This window comes from Lissotriton helveticus, chromosome 10 (genome assembly GCF_964261635.1).
Source record: "Lissotriton helveticus chromosome 10, aLisHel1.1, whole genome shotgun sequence".
In the NCBI taxonomy this organism is placed as follows: Eukaryota; Metazoa; Chordata; class Amphibia; order Caudata; family Salamandridae; genus Lissotriton; species Lissotriton helveticus.
In genome coordinates this window covers 158,148,309-158,166,385 of record NC_136071.1, presented here as the reverse complement: position 1 = coordinate 158,166,385, position 18,077 = coordinate 158,148,309, and the positions used below count along the sequence as shown (strand labels likewise).

The 18,077-nt window shown below is 43.9% G+C and overlaps 1 protein-coding gene across 2 annotated transcripts in view; it reads right to left on the bottom strand.

The window, feature by feature from the left end:
* Positions 1-11,274: 11,274 nt before the first annotated feature.
* AMZ1 (archaelysin family metallopeptidase 1) overlaps positions 11,275-18,077 on the bottom strand; it is an 86,500-nt gene continuing 79,697 nt past the window's right edge. For both annotated transcript variants that reach the window (XM_078664199.1, XM_078664200.1), the window contains exon 6: positions 11,275-11,838. In XM_078664199.1, coding sequence (XP_078520325.1) covers positions 11,275-11,838 — 564 coding nt within the window. The remainder of the gene's footprint in view (positions 11,839-18,077) is intronic.

Genomic DNA, 18,077 nt, shown 5'->3' with positions numbered 1-18,077 from the left:
GTATAGTTGAAGAGTACTTGGTCTGGAGAAGCACAAACTCTGAATTTAAAATGTAACAAAATGAATTGGGGCTCTATTTAATAACAAGAACTGATTTGTACTCAAATGAACCCTTTTTGCAACATTAGAATAATGAAAGTTTTGGGAAAAAATCCATACATCCATACCTTGAAGTGTGCACGCAGTTCTTTTGTGGCAGTTAATAACTCACTGTAAACTGCAACTCACAAAAGGAAGTCTCTGACAAAAGCAGTAACCCACTGACCTGTTTACATTATATTCACTTTGTGATCTGCATGGTACATATTCTTTGCAGCAGGCATATTAACCATCTACGCTACCTTACCATGAATCAAAACTTCCACGAGTCAAAACTTCTACTAGACAAAACTCCGCGCCAGGCAGAACATTAATCACCAGCGTTTTCTTGACATTTTAATTATTGCCTGAAAATTGCTGAAGAGCCAGGTACACGGCAGCAGGAGCTTTTAAGCACAATATAAACTAGCAAACAGACGCCCCAATGTGAAGTCAGCACCCGGTGCGGTGGCACCGATCGCACCGCACCTGCTGACTGTACAAATCCAGAATGCTCTTTTAGGACAAGCTGTCTGAAACAACCCTGTCTTATTTACTAGCTTTAACTAATTCAGAGGAATTGAAAAAACGATAAGAAATACAAGCATTTCTCTTCGTATCACCATTCTAACACCTGCTCTTGCATGGCATTAGTTTTTGGCACTGCCTCAGATTTGCCCATCCTTGTAAATCTGGGGCAGCATCAAAAAGCAATGGGTGTTGCAGTGTAACACCAATAGCAACACCCGTTGCACACCTCCTTCATGCAAATATCTGTGTGAAAGGGTAGCATATTTACAAAGCGGCGTTAAGCTGCAAAAAGTGGTTTAACACCACTTTGTAAATATGGTGCAGGGCAAACCACCACTGGAGCGTAAAACAAACTGATGCTCCGGAGGCGGTACGGGCTTGTATATATGCCCCTAGGTCTTTTAACCAAGAGAAAGTTTGCGTTGTCTGATCGGTGAGGCGCCGAGACATCCACGGGTATTTGTGTGCTCAATAAATCTCCCAAATAAATAAATAAATAAAGTGGGAGCACTAGCTTTTATCCTACTTTGCAGCAGCTTTCTAAAGGGCTGGCACTTACGCTCAGTGTAGGTGGCTATCCCCTGCAGCTCCAGGTGCATTCAGACGCAGCTCAAACACCCCTGATACCCATTACAGCAATGGCTGCTGTGGCTAGGTTGGTGGAGTAAATGCAGGGAAGGGAGCGGTGTTGGGAGGTGGGTATCAAATTGACAATTGTACTTGCATTGAATTTGAGTTTTGCATACCAGGGCAATTTGGTCTCCTATATGAATTTGGTGCAACGTTACTTCTTTTTTTTTTTTTTTTTTTCTTTGTCCTCATACATGCCACCAGTAAATAAATGCTCTAAATAGGCGCTCTTCAAGCCACTGACACAAACTATCCTTCCCAGCCCTTGTGTTTGTGGATAGCCATAGAAGATTGCCCAGAGGTATGGTCGTTACCCGTCCAACTTCCTCTCGTAGTAGTACTTGCTGCTTAGGAAGGACAGGACCACTGACCTCTGGCATAATCATTGGACTATTGGTTTATTTTTCACTCCATGCACTCAATGCTGACCACAAGTTGGCGGACTTTTCGCCCCCACATAAGGTGTCAAAATGTCCTTATGCACCATAAAAGTGTATTTTCTTTCTGTTTATTACCACTATAGGTTATTGCGCTTTGTTATTAGCCACAATCGAAAATTGAATTTTTTGAATGTCTCAGGCTAGGCATACTACAATCCTCTCCTGGATGTGAATGGCTTAGGGAGTTGTAAAAAACAATTTAATGTATCTCACTTTTTAGAAAATGCTGGAGCTTCGTTAATTTTCTTGCAAGAAACTCATTTGGAAGCAAAAGAATGTAGAAATATTTTTATTAAGCAGAAGTGGGTTCAAGACATTTTTTGTTCTAAACAATCTGGCACCACGAGAGGGGTGGCAATTATAATTTGTGCTAATAAAGGAATTGTTATTCACGATTGGGCCACAGATCAGTCAGGAAGGTGGTTGGCCGCAGTAGTTTCAATAAGTGCAGTAAAACTTTTATGTGGGGTCTACTATGGTCCAAATGAGGATAATCCTTGTTTCTTACATAAACTAGAAAGTTATCTGCAACAATATACTATTCCTATAGTGTTAGGAGGTGATTTTAATCGGTGCAACGTTACTTCTGGCATGAGAGTGGTTCAAGTACATATTTGGGTATTGTGGATCCTGGAGTAACAATAGTGATTGAGGCTCGTACATGAGACATGCGGAAACTGGAATCATGGCCAACCCGTAAAGTAAAGGCTAACACAATTATCTCGGTCCTGAATCTCAGACATTAGTTAACTGCACAGGTACCATCACCCTGAGCAACAGCACTAGCAAAACCATCAACCTCTGACCATCAGTGGTCACTTCTGTTCACCTGGAATTTTGATTGGCGGATGTTGCATAGTGGGATCTATAGTATCATATAATGAGCAGCATCAGTTTCCTGCCATGACCCAGAGACTTAATGCTGCCACCGCACACATCTGTATTGATCCTAACTTCACAGGTTCAAATCCCACCATGTCCACTGAGCCATCCACTCTTCTTATGCCATTAAACTGAGTACCATTGATTTGGGTATCAATGAACAAAGTCTGCTTTACAGCACATACATGTTACTTTTATTAACTGGCACAATATCAGTGAGGGTCATAAGGTTCTGCCGCAAAATGTAAAACTGGCTCTATTTATACTGCATGGAATTTTGCAAGACTATTTATCAATTGGGTACACTGCACCTTTAAGGCACGGTATCTGCAGTGTGTACTGCATACAGTTGCTTTGCATCCAGCATATAGTTTATTTATAGCACCAAGAAGATTGTGTACTTAAAAGAAGGATTGCTTCAGATATACAGCCTTAAGAATTGGAAAAGTCCGCTAGTTTTGCTATCTGCCTCTAAATCATATGACATTTTAATTAATAACTTTTGAAAATGTGTGCTGTAAAGTGCATCATTTGGCCACGTTTTAAAATGTTTTCTTGGGTATTCTGCCTTGATCTCCCTCTCTCTAGAGCATGGATGTCATTTGGGGGTAGGCAGGGGTCGCAGCTGCGACCTCTAGCTTGCTCCCTGCTACTCCTGGCACTCCCTTTGCGACCACTGGCCTCAGAGGGGACAACACGTTGGCCTCCTCTGAGGTCAAGGGTCGCAAAGGAAGTGCAAGGAGTAGCAGGGAGCAAGCTAGAGGTCGCAGCTGTGACCCCTGCCTACCCCCAAATGAAGTCAATGCTCCAGAGGGGTTCATGCTTATTGTCTATGCTCCTTATGTGCTACTTGAAGCTGGTTTGCAGTTTTTGCAGGGGTAGCATTGGTTCTCAGCACCGCCATGGGGCAGTCTCGCCATATAGGCAACAAAGGTGATCACCAATTGCAACTCCATGGTGGGCGGTGGCATCACAGTTACTATTGGCAAATAGGTCTGATTTTAAGACTGAGATAAAGACGACCAGTATTATGAGCCAGCTAGACAAGCACTGCGGTGTCAGTCATATTTTGTGGGAGTCTGCATTGTATTACCAACATTTCATCACAATAACCAATCAGGAGCCAGCCAGTGTGGAAGTGAAGGTGCAAGGCAGCTGAACACAGACCATTATCTATTGAATTTGAGAGGAATACAGGTTGCAAAGTGTGTGCATTTATAGGCGTGCACTTGGGTGGGTGGGTGTTTGCCAGAGAGTGTGTGTGTAGATTGTGTCCCTCTTGATAACCACCCACTGCATCTGTTGGTTGTGGGATATTGGAGGTATCACTATCAGACTGGTGATCACAATGTGAAAATGTTAGATATTCTTGGAATGCTGACATCCCCATCTCTCGCATAATGCTGACCCTGGCATAAGAGCCCCTATACAAATGGGCACATGCTACTAAGTTGAGGAGTCGGAGAGACCATTGCTGGCAGAATGGTGTCTATTCATGGAACATTATGGCCTCCTCTGACTTACTGACACCTCCATAAAAATGGTTCCTCGTGGGATATTGCGAGCAAACGTGTTATCAAGATGCCCACTTTTGCCATGAATGACATCTTTGACATTACAAAATTGATCTCCGGCATAATGGTGGTCATTCGTTGCATATCATATGAATCCGTGCCATGATTGTGCCACTCCTCGTATAGTGAGCCAATCTTGGCATAGTGGCGGAATACCTGGGATGATTGTGCGAAGTTCCAGCACAATTCAAGCCTTCCTTGGAATTAGGAAGCTTGGGGCATATTACCAACCAATAGAGATAATTTTTGTCTCTAACTTGTTTAGAGACAAAAATTATCGCCGCACATCGGCGATTTTTATCGCAGATAAACCTTGCTATTAGCAAGGTTTATCGCAAATGCGATAAAAAACGGCCGCAATGCATGAATATCGCTGAAAAGTCAGCGATATTCATGCATTATCGAGCAAATGCTCTTAGCCATGTTATCCACCTCCCATTGGTTAACATGGCTAAGAACTGCTCAGGGCAGGTGTTAGCTTTTGGAGATATTCGCGCTTAGCGCGAATATCTCCAAAAGTTGGTAATAGGAGATAGCGATGTTAGCGACTGTTTCCAGTCGCTAACATCTTGGCACGCCCACTTTGCATGTCATTAGTGATAAATATCACTGACATGCAAAGCGGGGCCCAAGATGGTCGCTATCTCCTATTAGCTGTCGCTAACTGGTGTTAGCGACAGCTTGGTAATAGGGAGATAATTTTATCTCCGCTTTCTTGGCTTTTAAAGCCAAAAAAGCGGAGATAAACCCCCTTGATAATATGCCCCCTTGTCTTTGGCACAATGCTGTCCCAGCCATAATGGAAGTCAGTCTTCGCAGATTGATAGTGTTCCAGTCATTATACCGTCCATCTCTCATATAATGGTGCACCTTCATGGCAAGTTGAGGTTGTTCACAACACAATTGTGCCTATCCATACAGAGTGGCAGAAGTAGCCAAGCCATGTGCTGGTGATACATAGCAATGGGTCCATGAGCGATAGTAATGCATCAGAAAATGTAATAAACATGACAAGCTGATGTTTGAGGATCAAATGCTTATTTACTAAAAAAAAAACTTGCATTTCAGGACGAAAATACTATTTTTCAGAAACATAAAATCTGTGTATTGAGTTTCTTTTCCCAAAAATGCCGAGCCTGTTCTTGATGGAAAGATGTGTGTATTTTTAGAAACAGGAAAGCTGAAGTTGGCCAGAAAAATAAGTGTAGTGCCAAAATATAATAGTGAATGTTTGAGAAATAATTTATGGTGACCATCGAAAATGATTGCTGATATTGTTTCATTGGTGCCAGCGGGCATTTATTAGGTGGCCTCCTGTGTAGGCCTTCTTGTCTCCATTGATAAAGATTTATTACATCTTTACTGGCTTCAGAGGCCCAAACCGGCAAGATAGTTGCTGTGTGTGAATCGATAAGGAATTTGTAACAAAGGTAGAACTGTGTTGCCTCGGAAGGTTAGGATATGTTAACTCTGACGTCAATAGCCTGAGATTGCAAGATTGGTGTAATTTTTAATTTTACCATCCTGCCACTCTCAAGTAGATTTCCCATCACAACGTATTAACAAGCATTTGCAATGCAATCGGTCTCGCCTTTGAGACCTTATATGTATTTAGCTATGCAGCACATTAGCCTGAGTGCTGAAACACCTACTGTTCTTTAACATGGAGGAAAAGTAAGCCCCAACCTGCGTGACACACCAGCTATGGGAACACATGGAGAGAAATGTTGCCTTTCCCCAGGAAATGGTATAGTCCAAAGCTCTGTTTTTAATATAGAATCAGGGCCTTCGGTGGTGATATCACTGAAAATACAAGATTTGAAAAACAATATTATTGTCTACGAGTGCTTGTGGAGGACAACTTCTTACTGGAATATAGAGAAAGCTAAAGTGATTCTGGTATTTTACTGACCTCTGCTGGTCGTTTTCTATCAAGAAACTTAATTAGAGACAGTTGCTAGAATTTTTTAAAAAAGAAAGTCCCTCAGCAGAAAGCAATTCTGGTATATTACTGACCTCTACCGGTCGTTTTCTATCAAAACAGTTAAATAAAGGCAGCTGAACAGAAAAAAAGTCCCTAAACTGAAGCAGACAAGTCCTAGGGCTGATCTCTAGAGCTTACAAAGTACATACACATATAAGTATATACTAAAAAGAAGAGGTCTCAAATGCTCGGCCTAAAAAGGGGAAAAATGAAGCTAAGTGGAATGCAGAGTGTAGAAAGAAACTATACATTTTGAAAAAAAGAGCTTATGAAATTGCATACCTAGATTGTTTTTACATACCTTTAATACATTTGGACTTTTTAACCAATTGTTATGAAAAGTGAGTTGAAAGGGCATCATTTTGTCACCATTTGTAAAGGTTTTCTTGGGTAGGGAGAGCGCCGAACACCCCCGGCTTTCTCGGTACAAGTATTGTAATAAGTCACGAGTGCCCCTTCATACCCTATTAAAGCTTCTTTTCGATGTATGTAAAAATTGTGCTGTAAAGAGCACTAAATGGACCCATTTTCAAAAATGTCTTGGGGAAGGCTGATCCCTCCCCGACTCCTCTGGAAAGGGCCAGGTTCACTTACCTTACACAGTTGCTGAATTTTGGAGTTAATTCAAACACATCATGGTTTATAAAGAGCATTACTGCCCTTGAATGTGCAACAAGGAGAGGGCAAAAAAAAACCATCACTGTACCCTAAAAGAAAGAGCTACAGTATTCTGCATGGAGAGGGAAGTTATTTCCAATATTAAGGAAAGTGGGCCAACAGCGATACTGGCATGGCAAATATAAGTCAGAACTTGTAAAAACGAATTTAAAAACTGCATAACAAGCAAGATTTGCAACGTTCACCAAGTTGTGCAAAAGTTTGAGTTGTAGACGTGCACATGCTGCGCTGCTTGAGAAGGAGAGAACAGGAGAGCGGGAAATCGACTGAAATATAGCACTCTCCTCACCTCTCCCTACCGCCGGCGCTGTAATGAGCTGCTGTGCGCCACGGAGAGACCTTTACGCCATAGTGCAAGGGTGTCTCCGTGAGTCAAGCATAGGTTTTGTACTAGAAGGATGCCCTACCAGTACAAAATACAATTCTTAGACTAATTTTAAACATTTTTCCACATTGTATGGGTGCTGTACAATGCAGCACACATGCAAAGTCGGAAAATAAAGGATAAAATAAGCATTTCTACTGCCTAGCGCTTGGTTGAAGGGTGGTTGCTGGGACTGGCCACGCAGCATCCACGGTACGCACCCTTGGCGTTAAGTGATGCAAAGCAGCGCTAAGCGCTACTTTGCATTACTTTCACATTATTTCCAGTGCTAAACAAGTTTAACACTGGAAAGAAAATTGGACAAAATGATTTTGTGCCGATTTGCATCACTTTTGTGATACAAACATGGCATAAAATCTTAGTAAATCTGCCCCTCTGTGTGGGACAGATTCAGTGATGTAGCAGTGGGAGTCAATGCCTATACTATGTGCATTGTTCAGTATTGGCGTTTGAAATCTTTTCACGGTTTTGTTTTGCATCACTGGACGCTGCATGTCACTCCAGGGAATCCATTTTAGGTGTATGACTGAATGCTTATATACTAGAATCTGGGAGAGGGTGGGGTTATCCTTTTCTCAGACCCAGAGGGTAGAGAGGCTCTTCAACTCTACGGAAGAAGAATAGTAGGGATACGTCCTCCCGAATTATTCATACACACAAAGAGTATCCCCCCAACATGTTGGTATAGGGTCATAGGACCATCATAACCTCAATACCCTACATATATTTTTAGTTTTAACATCCCTGACTACTCCAGTAATAAAGGGATACCTTGGAGTAAGTCGAAGGATTTGTAGTCTTTACACCCTCTGGTCTTTTCTTTCAAGTGCTCCCTGGAAGATGGTTAAGCCCACCCTGGCCTTTAGGAATCAGGGTGAGCCCGATGATGAAGCATGACACTACTAGAGTGGGTATATTACCAAGAACCTCGTTAAAATTATCGCCGTTTTATAAAACGACAATAATGGGCTTGTCAATATGCGTTATAGAATTCCAATAGAAGCCCAGGTTAGATGTGGAGGACATCTAACCTGGAATCTATTGGAATTCAATAACGCATATTAGCAAGCCCATTATCGCCATTTTAGCGGCAGTTTCCTGCTGCTAAAACTGCAATAATTTTAATGAGGTTCTTGCTAATATGCCCCTGAATTCTTTCCTTCCCCACTTCTAGGAAGGCGGTGCCATACTAAGGACTATCATTGCCCAGCACCCCATATAAAATACCTTAGGTGGGATACTCTTTGTGTGTATGTATGACTTAATGCACCAGCTGTGCTGTAGTTGCAGTTTCCATGTGACTTTTGTCATGCAGGCTAGTGCTTGTGATGTCACAGGGAGAGCTTAAGGCACTTGGTACTGGTTTTGATTCAGACAGCTGAATATTAGGAGCGGAAGGTGGAAGGTGTTGAGGGCTTCTTTCCTCTCAGACTTTCCTGGAGAAGCTGTTGTTTACTGAAGTTGTCATGGTAGTATCTCTTAGTTAAAGCATTATGGTCTACTAGGATAAGCATGAAAAGGCTCCCGTCTCTTGACTAATTATATGAGTCACTCATTCTTGTAGTGGAGCAATAAGCAGAGAGGTAGACGCTAAGATTATAGACTCATGGGTGAACTGCCAGGATCCTACTCAAGTGACACAAAATTATCAGGTGAGTCTTACAAAATGATCAAGTTAGACTTAAAAAATGACACCCGTCAGGCTGACTATGTGTTGCCTGAGTTGAAATGACAAACGTTCATGGATCTTAAGAGTTTATAAGTCAAAATCGACAGCATGGGGGTCTCTCATAGGCTGGGACATACGACTTATAAAGTTTCAAACACTTGTACACAGCAAACATTCAAGAAAAACAAATTGGCCAGACTATGTCCTCATGTCTTAAAGAAGAGAAGGGGAACAATGACATTTATCTCTCACTTCTCTGAATGAGCATCAGGTCCCGATCAACAAAAGATTAACAGTTCAAAGTATATATATCAGGTGTGTTTATTCACATTTATTTTATGTTGTTTTTTTTGATAACCCACCTGTTTATGAAATATCTTCACAGCGCTATTGACTGTGGCATTATCTGAAAAACAGACAGAAGGGTGTTGCATAAAAAAAATGACTTGCATCCAGTTGAAGATCTAGGCTTTAATACTTTGTGGATTTTTCCTACAAATATTGAACTTCAGAAAAAAGTATTGGTGTCAGTGATTAACTTGTAAGTAAATCAGGATGGCTGTGGTTAGTTTGCAACTCTCACAAAAGTCTCAGAAAACATTTGCTGGTGCTGACTTTTAAAAATAATTAAGAAAATCAGCTTCCACCCTTTTAGGCTATTTTATATTACTATTTATGACTAAGCTATGCATGTCTGAAAGATGACCTTCCATCTTAGCCAGGACTTCATGAGGTTAATTAAGACCTCAGCTATGACCTCACGGGCTACTAGGCTGTTTTAGAATTTACAGAGCGGTCAAACCACCTTCTGAGCTATTTATCCCACCAACTACTGATCTATTACACTGGATACTGTGCCTTTACACTTGAATCTGAGTTAGCAACAGACTGGTGACTCAACTAGCCTCCCACTGAATATTGATCTATTCTATTTATTTAGCCTGAGTAATTTCTCCAGTTTGATTGTTTATTCCACTGGCTACTTATACCACACTAATACTCAAGGTTTCACCTACTGAGCTACAAGTCTAGAATGTGAGGTATTGCCCCACTGGCTAATAACCTGTCATTCCCTAGGCTACTGAGCTATCATGTTGGCTTATGATTTTTCCTTCCATTGACTGCTAAGCACACATCTTTCTATGCACTGAACTATCCTACTGACTACTGAACTGTCAGCCCATCAGCAACTGAACTACCACATAAATTGATACTTGTATAGCGCACTACTCACCCGCAAGGGTCTCAAGGCGCTTGTACGAATACCGCTGTGGAACCCATCCTGGCTTTCCCTGTGAGGTGTCCACTCCTGGGCACCCCCAAGGTGGAGGCCAGGCATCCTTAGCGTTGTGGGGGCCGTTGTGGAGATTAAGCAAGCTATTGCCCAGAGTTGCAGAGTGGGACTCCATGATTGGAATAGGCACCGAGGCGAGAATTATCAGGTCCGTGGAATTTTTGAGCCCAAGACCCGCCAAGGCGGGGAATTGAACCCTGGTCCCAGGCTACACCTCTGCATCAGGGTCTGCCGCTCTAACCATTGAGCCACATAAGTATCTTAGTTGATATTCTCCTGGCCACTGAGCTATCACAAAGGTTCCTTAGCCAGCATCCTACCAGTCACTGACCTCAAGCTATCACACTGGCTACTCAGCTCTCATACTGGCTACTGTGCTTCCACACTGGCATCTTGGTGAACATCCCACTGGCTACTGAGTCATCATAATGGCTACTCAGGTCTCCCGCTTTCTAATGACTAGTAGCGTTAGCTACATAGCCACCTCAACACACAACTCAAGCAATTCTAATAATCAAATGCTCCATCTTTTTAGTTCATCATTTTAAGCTGATTTCACTGCAGTAGGAAGAGAACGAGCAGTGTGCTTTGAGCAGTAGTGGACAAACTGAGAAAGGCAGAATACATCAGCAAAAGGGCAGTTCTATCCTTCATTGAACATTCTCTAGATCCCTCATCAAAAGCATCCCTCTAGCAATCCATCCGCTAGGGACCAGTCAGAAACGAATTAGACAGCCATACAATGGATAGGTTATTTGTATATTTCATTATTTCGCCGTATCAGCTACACTTTCCGATCTCTTTGGAAGTCGAAGAATTGATGCCAACACTTTAGCAACTCAACGTAACAATGAAACATGGTGCACCTGTAGGGTATTTCAAATTCTGTATAGTTACACTTAAACTGAATTTCAGGCCAGCCATTTAACTAGTACCAATAGTTTTGTTCAGTAAATTGTAGAAATTATTCAGATGTGCCTTGCAATTCGCCACATCTGCCTAACTTTTATTAGGAAACCTCTTGTTGTCACTTAAATCATGACAAATCGCTGAAAAGGGATAGAGGAAAAATTCCAGTCATAGGTGTTCACTGGGACTGTTCCACTTGCACTGGAGTGCAAGGGTTCTGCTAGCTGTCCCCCCAGTCCCATCGCTGGGGCGAGCATCCATCCTTCGAGAGCCTTCTTGAGCTCAGTCTTCTTCTGAAGGATGAGAACCTGTCCCCCAGGGTCCTTCTAAACCCTGTCTTGTCTCTGGTCAACTGCAGATCCTTTTTTAGGATGGGCAGCTGACCAGTGAACATGTCCCACCTTGTGAGGGCATCCACACTTCTGTCCAGTGCAGCCAGCTCTTCTTCTGACACCTCTCGCTCCAGAGCACTGATGCAGCGTCCAAGCCAATCCTCATGTCTTTTGAGGATGTCCCTGACATCCCCACAGGCTCCCTGCTGGCTGCTCATATCTTCCATAGAACACATTGGCTCACTTTGCTCTATCTCGTGTCTGAAGGAAAGGACTGGAGTGCAAGTGTCGGGCGTCCAAGCTTCAGATAGAGAAGTCAACAGCTCAGACTCATTCTCGCCGCACATTCCAGAGTCGGAGCTGAGCGGAAGGATGTCTTCTGATACGGAATGGTCAGCTGAACCCTGGCCAGACCAGGCAGATAGAAGAGTTTCTGTCCAAGCAAAAAGTTTCTACGGAATAAAAAATATTTATATTTAACGTTAAACATTGATATAGGTTCTAGATCACTTGAGAAGACATACAATGACAGTAGAAGAGCTTACAGAATTTCCAGTCAATGTCAGTAGATGCCAAGACTCTAGTAATTTTATCATAACATACCATCACCTAAAGTTAAGGAACCCCAAAGCACAATAAATTGATTTGCCTCCCAAAATCTCTGCCAGGGAAAAGTCTCCTCAACCATAATCAGGACATCCTACGTCTATGGTTTAATGCTAGCCCAGTTTTGGTGTGCTGCCAATGTCTGGATCTTTCATTGTTAATGACGGGGGTTTGACCTGATGGCAATGTCTGGTGTCATGGGAATAGGGTTACCAGATGAAGTCATGTCACTGGGCCATGACTTGGTTTAGTTGACTTCAACCAACTGGAATCAAGCATCTGAAAATAATTTTCTGGAAAATAGTGTACTGGGGCCATGGGGTAATGATATTCATACCTCGGTAAGGAGACAGAATGTGGCACCTTCTACAGGTGTATACTGGGAGTCTCTTAACCTAATCCCCCGAGCTAGTATGCATACACTCTTCACTGTAACAAGGCTTAAAGAATGATAAATGTAAACACAAATGTATAAGTTAAAAAACATACAAAGTGGACGAAAAGGATCTCTATAACGTACGTAAAAAGATAGACTGAAATTCCTGGGCACTACCACTTGGGGTAAACTCAAGTGAACATGCTTGCTGGTATTGGTACAGGTATTAGAAAGTGGTCCCTCCATGAAAGAGATAACAAACAGCTTATTTACAAGCTCCTTGCACCGCTGGTACGTCACTTTTTCCCATATTAAAAGTAACGCACCAGCGGCACAAGGGGCTTGTAAATAAGCCCCACAGTGATTGTTAGACTTGGCATCTGCTGGCGTGTTTCCCCTGAGTTTTTGCTTTCTGACCTCCCGGTTTTTACTCTGCTTTTGCTGGCGTAGTGTTTCTGCGCACCTTTCTCACTGCTGATCAGTGGTAAAGTGCAAGTGCTCCTGTGGTAAATTGCGGTATGGATTGGTGTTTCCATGATTGGATATTTTATTTACTTGTCAGGCCTTAGTAAAGTGTGCCGAGACTGCGAATCAAATGCTACTCATGGGCCTGCAGCACTGATTGTGCCACCCACGTGAGTAGCCCTGAAAAGGTAACTCAGACTCGCCATTGAGGAGTCTGCACGCAGTTTGTAACTGCCACATCGACTTGGCCAGTGCACACACTTGCCAGTCCATCACCTTCCCTTTTCTTACATGTCAGCCACCCCTAAGGTAGGCCCAAGGTACCTCTGTGGGCCGGGTGCAGTGTATGTGAAAGGTAGGACATGCCCAGGTGTGTGTGGCATGTCCTGATAGTAAATTACACCAATCTCGTTTTTTGCTATTGCAAGGCTACCTGTTCCCCGTAGGACAGAATGGGGAGTTTGTTTATAACATCTTATAAACATAACTTGATCGGGGAACTAGGTAGGAAAATAAAGTTTAGTATGCCGGACCTCAGAATCTAAAGATGCATCTTTTAGTGAAGATGATTTTTACATTCTGTGTTTGAAAATACCACTTTTAGAAAGTAGGTATTTTCTTGCTCAGTCATCCCGTGTGCCTCTGCTGGAATGTGGATTGCCTGTCTGGGTTTGGGATGACAGAAGACTGGGGAGCAGGAGTGGCTCCAGATAGTCTAAGTGTGTCAGGAAAGGGTTGAATAGACCTGGGCTGCAATTGGGGAAGGGGGAGGAGATTTCCTTGCACCTCAAAGGGTATGGTCTGCCTCTGACCTTGCCACCTCCACCTCCTGCCAGGAAGTCACACCAGAGAAGGCAGAACTGGTTCTAGCTGGGCACAGATGCTCTCTGCCTAAGAGATCAAAGGATTTTGGGATATAAATACTGTGGCCCAGACCCCTGAACTTTAGAACTCTTTTGGACCAAGACGACTGCCAAGAAGAAGAGCCGGAGAAGCTGTGAGGAGGAACTACCACTTTGCTGTGTGCTTTGCTGTGTTGGCCTGCAGTGGCTGCTTCTGTCTTGGGCAGTGAAAGGACTGGACTGAACTTTCTGCAATCTACCCTGTGAGTTTTTTCCAGGGGCTTGAATTAGAGCTTGGCCCCTGTTCAAGAAGTCTCAGGAACCGCAAAGACTTCCAGCTCTTCTGCCTCCAGCACTGGGGACTGTGTGTTTTGTGCTGCAACAAAAGAAAAGCAACCCGATGACGTCTATGACGCCACTGCCGACTCCAGGCACTGCAGAGGGCACCGCTGCAAAGGCGCACCGCTACCCTGGTCTCACCGATGATGGCTGCTGACACCGTCACTGAGCCGCTGCTCGCACCGCGACCTGTGGGCACCGCACTGCCTTGCTTCATGACGATACCTTGGAATCCCCAACTACGACGCTCCACGCCGAAATTGATGTAGCTGCTTGCACTGTGGTTCAAGGGCACCGTTCGTAAAGTCGCACAACGCACCGCCCTCATCTTGCACCGCAGCCCCGGCCTACAGACGCCGGTGCCATCGACTCCAGTTTGTCAGCCGACGACAGGGCTTCCGCAACGACGACAGCGCTGCTTGCACTGTGACCAGCTAGCAACGCGACGAGCACCGCCTTCATCTCGCACTGCAACACTGGTCTCACTGACGACGCCATCTAACGCCACCACCGAGCCGCTGCTCGCACTGCACCTGAGGGCACCACACGCCGAACCGCTACACTTCGCAGCGCAGCACCCGATGCCTGCTGAAGCCAGCGCTCTTGACTCCAACAGAGAGGAGATGGATCTGCAACGTGTGTGACCTTGAGGACCCCGACGACTCCTGCACCGACCTCCGGAACCGATGCCTGCAGACGCCGTGCTTTCGGAAGCTCAATGAGAGGTTGCTCACGCCCGGTATTTTTAGACAGTACTGTTTGCAGGTCTTCCCGATACCGTTGCTGGCCCATAACACCGCGGTCAGCCAGAACTGTTTGGATTTGTTTGCTCACGACGCTGTGATAGTCCCGGACGGAGCTATTGACATCAAGGAACTGTTTTTCAAGCGTATTTTGATAATTGATCATTTAAGTCCTGTATGGTGGATTTTTATCATTTTGGTCTTGTCTTAAATATATAAAAAATATTGGATATTTTTCTAAACTGGTGTGGTGTCCTTTTGTAGTGCTTACACTGTATTATTGTTGGTTATGTGCAAATGCTTTACACATCGCCTCTAAGATAAGCCTGACTGCTCTTGCCAAGCTACCAAGGGGGTGAGCAGGGGTTATTTTAGAAGTGTAACTCCCTTATCCTGACTAGGAAGAAGAGTCCCTATTTGGACAAAGGTGCAAGCCCTTGCCAACTAGTGACACCCGTTTCTAACAGTGAGGTATCATGACTCATTTGTATTCACAGACTCTAACTTGAAACGTAGGCACACTGATACAGGATGGAGTACTCCGAGTCAGATATATCAGGTGCCCATTTTTCTGGGAAAAAATCCCTAAAGATAGTAAGAGAAGAGAGAGTGGGACAGACAAAACATGGAGCAGTCACACTTCTTCGATAAGCCAGTTGGGTGATCCGGGCAGCCCAGCGACAGGCAGTGTTGATGTTTTTTGGACTGACGGCATCCACGTGCCCATTGCTATTTGGTAGTGATGGATGATGTCCTCAAATGTTGGCATCCCCGTGGGTTGGAGTGCTTCAAGCTTGATGATCGTTGTCCCTCGAAGATAACTCTTTTTGCTTGACTATGTTGGAGCGGTACTTCTTAATGTGTGAGATATTCCTTTTGATGGATTTTTGGTCAGACATGGCTGACACACGTCACTCACACTGGGGTAGCCAGGAATGAGACTCAGCCATTCTTCTCCTGACGTTGAAGTACCAGAACCAGATCTCTGGGAGCCACGGTGATGGTGGTAGCTCAACAACTGTGGTTAGCGCACCACCTCATATAGCCTTTTTCTTCTTGTTAATGGCCATGATGATGATATGCTCTGCTTGGGAGTCATTTTCTATCTGGGGATGTAGTGTCTGGATAGATTTCCTGAACACCAGTTCTGAAGAACCCTTTCCTGAAGAACCACTGGGGAAATGTTACCATAGACCGTGAGGACTTGAAAGGTGAGCTGTATTGTTGATCATGGACAAGAACGTTTGAGGCACACCATCCGCTTAAGGCCAGAACATCTTTCAGCAAGTAATTCTTAGCTAGACCATGAAATGGTGACACTCCTTACTGGAGAAAGGTGAGACTGTTGTTAGATTTCAGCATTCCTGGGATGTCCTATGTAGCAAAATGTCATCCAATAAGAGTAGTGTAGCTGAGGCTGAAGTGAAAGAGACTCTAAGAACCAGTGGAAATACAGAATATTCTTCGATGACCACCAAGAGCTACTGAGCAGAGTCCGGGGGCCCACAGAAAGCTTCTGCTACTGCAGACACCACTTTAATGGAAATTCTGGTTATTACTAACTGTTCTGGTTGTGGGACCTTCCCCACAACATCCCTGTGCCTTGACACAAATTACACACTTTGACAGTATCCTCCAATAGGCCATGCAATCCTCAGCACTAAACTTTCTCTCTTAGCAGTTTCTTTGTGGCCACCATGCACCTGTAGCTCTCATGGACCATGTCCACCATCCTTCCATGTAATACCTTGGAATTATCACTCCGGATCCATTCCTTGGACTTTGTATGATAGCTCTTCTTGCAAGTTTGAATCCCGTTATTTGGTCTCCGCTGATCTCTGCAGGGCATTTCCTGTTACTGCTGACATATCTCAACTCTGCCTCTCCATGGTCTGTTTTACTTGTGAGGATTCATGATCCAGTTCATCCAAAGAGGTTTGTTCATGGATATACTGGCATAGTTCAAAGTTTAAATATTTCCCCAAAAGCTGTGGTTTTCTTTTAGTAACAGGGACGCAGTGGCTCAAGGCATAGTCTCCCAGATTGTCCAGGCTTGTGATTGTCCTTGAAGTCATATTTCATTAAGCATATTCCCCATGTCTATATTTGGTGGTTAAATCTTTTTGCATTGATTATTGGGAATGCTTGGTGATCCAGCAGAATAGTGAATGGTTTCTGGTACAAGAACAGGCATCAATTCTCAAAATCTCGTACTCAAGCCATGTTTTCCTTCTCAGGATTGGAATAGGTCCTCGGTCTCAGTAAGATTTTGACTGGCTTAAGAGGTGAATCTGTCTTGCTGAGGCTCGATCTGGTTTGAGCTCAGCCTGGATACTGCCTCAGCCAACTGAGCTGGCATCCACCATCAGTATTGTGCACAAGTTGGGTCTGAAATATACTAGATCATCAACTGGTGTGATCCTCTCTTTCATCTCCTGAAACGCACCTGTGCACTCGGGAGACCAAGTGAAGGGTTGGCCTAGTCTAGTGAATGGAGTGTTGATGGTGGCAAAGTCTTTGATGTATCTAGAACACTAGCTCACCATCCCTAGGATTGATCTCACGTCGGCTGTATTGGTGGGCATCTTATTTAGCAGTATCACTTCAGTCGGGTCCGGTTGCTGATGCAGGAAAAGATGTGGCAGATAAACGTGAACTCATCCTTTTCCAACTCACACTTGATAGTGTTCAGGGTGACTCCGGCTGCCTCTGAGCTCGTACATACTTCTGTCAGCATAAAATCTTGCCCTTCTTTGGTGCGGTCAAAAATAGGTTTATCACCAGCATAACTTAAGGTTTTTATTTATGGGTCAAATAAAACTTGTTAACTTCTTGGAAAATGTCATCTGCTGACGGTACCCCAAAACTGAAGTATTTGAAATAGAACAGTCCCATGTGCGCGGAGAATGTAGAGGTCCACTTTGAAAAACATAGAGGCCCAACTCAGGTTCTTGATCATGTCAGTCAGGTGAGGACCTAGGTGTCTCTCCCTTTCAATTATAGTGTTTGGTACGCACATGTCAACATAAGACTATCATGTTTGTGTTCCATTTGGGTACAGTTACACTGAGGAAATGCACAGTGTAGGTTCAGTAGCTACCTCAATGATTACTCGGTATCGCGGGCTTTCTATTTCCTCCACTAATCGATACTGTAATTGCACTGGTGTCCAACAGTTTTGAGCCACCGGATCTATACGTTTATTTATGCAGAATGTGACATGCATGTCCTTCAGTTTCCCTAGGCCACTGAGCATGGCTGGAACCATGCTAAGGATGCAATGTTGTGATAACATAATGACTCTCATAACTATTAGGCCC